The sequence below is a fragment of the Monomorium pharaonis genome, chromosome 1 (genome assembly GCF_013373865.1).
Source record: "Monomorium pharaonis isolate MP-MQ-018 chromosome 1, ASM1337386v2, whole genome shotgun sequence".
Classification (NCBI taxonomy): domain Eukaryota; kingdom Metazoa; phylum Arthropoda; class Insecta; order Hymenoptera; family Formicidae; genus Monomorium; species Monomorium pharaonis.
The window spans coordinates 34,430,096-34,433,314 of record NC_050467.1 but is presented as its reverse complement, the minus strand read 5'-3'; the positions used below and the strand labels follow the sequence as shown (position 1 = coordinate 34,433,314).

The window sequence follows — 3,219 nt, the reverse complement described above, 5'->3', positions numbered from 1 at the left end:
TCATGTGGAAACAATTTACACTCAATGGAAATTATAGATGGATTGATTTGCTGCCGCATCTCATGTCAGAGTACAATGCACGAAAGCATCGAACTACCGGCATGCGATCCATCGATGTTACGCCTGCAATCGCTAAAAAACTCTTAACCACGGTGTATAGTCACATAAAAATTGCGGCACCCGCGCGATTTAAAGTCGGTGACTCGGTGCGTGTCAGCAAATTCAAAACTGTTTTTGAGAAGGGTTATATACCAAATTGGACTACGGAGATATTTAAAATTATTAAAGTACAGCGTACCAATCCTGTGACATATGTACTGGAAGATTCCTCTGGAAAACCTATCGCTGGAGGATTTTACGAATATGAGCTGCAGCGTGTTGCAAATCCTGACGTGTATCTCGTTGAAAAAATATTGCGCAGAAAAGGCTTGCCTGGCGGTTTATCGCGTGTTGGGCAAAGAGGTAGGTCAGCGTGCTCGTCGTGAAGGTCTCGGGGATACTCGAGATCAACTTCGAGAATGTATCCCGTTGGTGAATCAGCAGCGATCGCATTTATGTCAAAATTCGAGACTTCGATCCATTGAAATTCCCCATATGGCAGCGGTTGACACATCGCCCAACCATACAAATTATTAACGTCAAAATACATAAGATATGAGGATGGTTTCAATGTGTCGTACGTCTGCATGTATTTGTTGTTAGCCTGTGCATATCTGCCTGAACATTGACTGAGACCGCCGCGTATACCGCGTTCGATGAACATTACCATGTCAATGTCAGTAAGCAGTTCGAAAGTAATTTTTGTATATTTTAACATAGCGTCCCACGTGTATCCGGGGAGAGTGTAATAATGTGCTGGATCGAGACCGTAACTTTCTAAGCATTTATCGCGAAAATTTTCAAAAATGTCAGCTAACAATAACACATCCGTTTTCAAATATAGATCGCTGTATTCACCCAACGTTTGAACGGAGAATCGCTTCCAGACGTTCTCAGCGTGCATGTAATCGCTCTCGGATACAGTATCAGAGGTCAGGGAACTGAAAAATGATTCGCGCGGCGGTAAACACGTGTCCTGCAGCTTGTTCACGCAGTCAACGTACTCATACGGAAATACACCTTTTCGTGTCAATAAATCAAAATCCTCATTAGATAAGTGTAAAAATTCGGAACGTACAATTTTTAATTTTTCTTTGCCTAGAAATGATGCCAATTTTTCGAGACTAGTATTTAAAAATTTATATGAATCTATGAACCGTAGTTTTATGTAATTGTGTGGATCTAATTTATCGGCTGTGTCTACGACATGTTTTGTAAAAGAAATATACTTTTCTTTCGTGATGGGAAGTACGTCGGTCTTCCCTTTGAAGGCTGTGGCTATTTCCTTAATAATGAAATGCGAATCGTATCCAGATAAGTTATGAAAAATAATTGGCATGTATGATGCATTTTGATAATTTAAATTACAGAGAGAATGTGCAGGACCGCGGTAACGACCAGTCAAATGACAATGATCGCGCACCCGCGTATCATCCGGCGCGAATGGCTTATCGCAGATATGACACTGCGTCGCGCTATGGTATGCCTCCAATTGTTCCACCGATAACGTTTCCATGGGGACATTAGTTGATAAACGAGTCTTAACATTATACGCTAATTCTTCTAGTTGTTTAGTGAACCACGCGACGCAATCTTTATCGCGACGAAACCGGTACGTGGATAACGTGTCGTCGTATGAGCATCGCACGTAATACCCGATGCTGAATACCTCATGTTGTTGATATGTGTACGACGCTTGCTCTGTATCATGTTGCGTCTTCCGCAGCACATACTCGAGGTCCGCGTAGACGATAAAGGGCACTCGTTCCTTGTGGTTTATATTCCGGAAATTCAACCACTTGTCGTCTTCGGCAGGCAATGTGATAGCGCAGTCGTTCATCCTCTGACAGTCTACAGTGTGTGATTGCAACCTCTCGCATGATGAAAAATAGTGCAAGCACCTGTAAAAATTTTAAAAAATTTTATTTACTTTTTTTTTGCTAGATTATAAAATTTATTTTAATATATTATACGTACCGATCGCAAATGTATCTTTTTCCATCATGTTTGCTCAGTTGGGAGCTGATGAGGCGGGACAGATTTTTCATCCAGACAAAGTGGCCCACGCTGTCTTCGTGCGGATTTTGTACGTATAATAAATTGACATGCTTCTCTTTCTTGTCATTGGAGAGCCGCAGCGGAAGAATCTTTAGCATTGCCATTTCCTTTTTCATCTCGTAGACGTTGATCGATATATTGTTAAGATTCTCAAATTTTCCAATGTCCTTTACTGTAACGGGAAACGCAATGTCATCAAACTTTAGGACTGTTGCATAATGCGGATACGATGACTCTCTATCACTATGTCTTTCGACAGGGTGTAGCGCGGCGACCACTGACCACGCGAAGCATGCATTGTCCTTTGAATTAACGTTCACTACTGCACGCTTCATCATTATTTCTCGCGGTAATGTCACGTAACACCCCGCGTGTAGAGGATTGTACTTATTTATATTTAGAATCAAATTGAGAATTCGCGATAGCGCCCACCCGCTATCTCGTTCTTGAAACTCTTCGAGTGATGCTAATGTGGGCTCGATAACGCGTCGCTCGTACCACTCGTCCAAGTCCGATGTTTGGAATAGTTCACAATTTTTAGTGTTTATACTTTTGTTGGCATGTTTATCACCCGTTACAAACACGCCGTTGAATGCTGTATTCACTTTTACACTGTTGTGTTCCTCTAGAGCGTCCCGCACTCGCTCGAGCACTATACCGCCTGCGTCTTCTAAAAACGTTCGCGGTTCAATATAGTTTGTATTTATCACTGCACCTGTCTGAATGCGATTCTCGAACGCTGTATCTATCTCTCGCCACATGAGTTTGTTCGCGTTATTACTAGTGCTCGCGTAATTACCCCCTACATGCACGAAACGTCTTTGTAATTGTGTCTTTTCACCTTCGAGTCGCGCGATCCTCGCCACCAACGATTGTCTTTGTCCGACGGCAAGCCGAGGACGCTTTATGCGGCTATGTTCCTCAAGCTGTTGTATAATCTCGTCGCATCGCTGCAACCACATAAAACACTCGCTCAAAGTAGTGACTCCATTTGCTTGCTCCAACAGCTCGCGTTCCACTCGCTCGAAATTATTCTCCATTTTTATCACTGTTGTCTTTTTA

General features: G+C 42.5%; 1 protein-coding gene across 1 annotated transcript; it reads right to left on the bottom strand.

The window, feature by feature from the left end:
- Positions 1–318: 318 nt before the first annotated feature.
- Positions 319–3,219, bottom strand: LOC118645892. The gene is made up of 2 exons (XM_036287778.1): positions 2,077–3,219; positions 319–2,000 (listed from the first exon to the last, which is right to left on the bottom strand). The coding sequence occupies exons 1-2, from the start codon at positions 3,195–3,197 to the stop codon at positions 356–358; spliced, it is 2,766 nt and encodes a 921-aa protein (XP_036143671.1). The 5' UTR covers positions 3,198–3,219; the 3' UTR covers positions 319–355.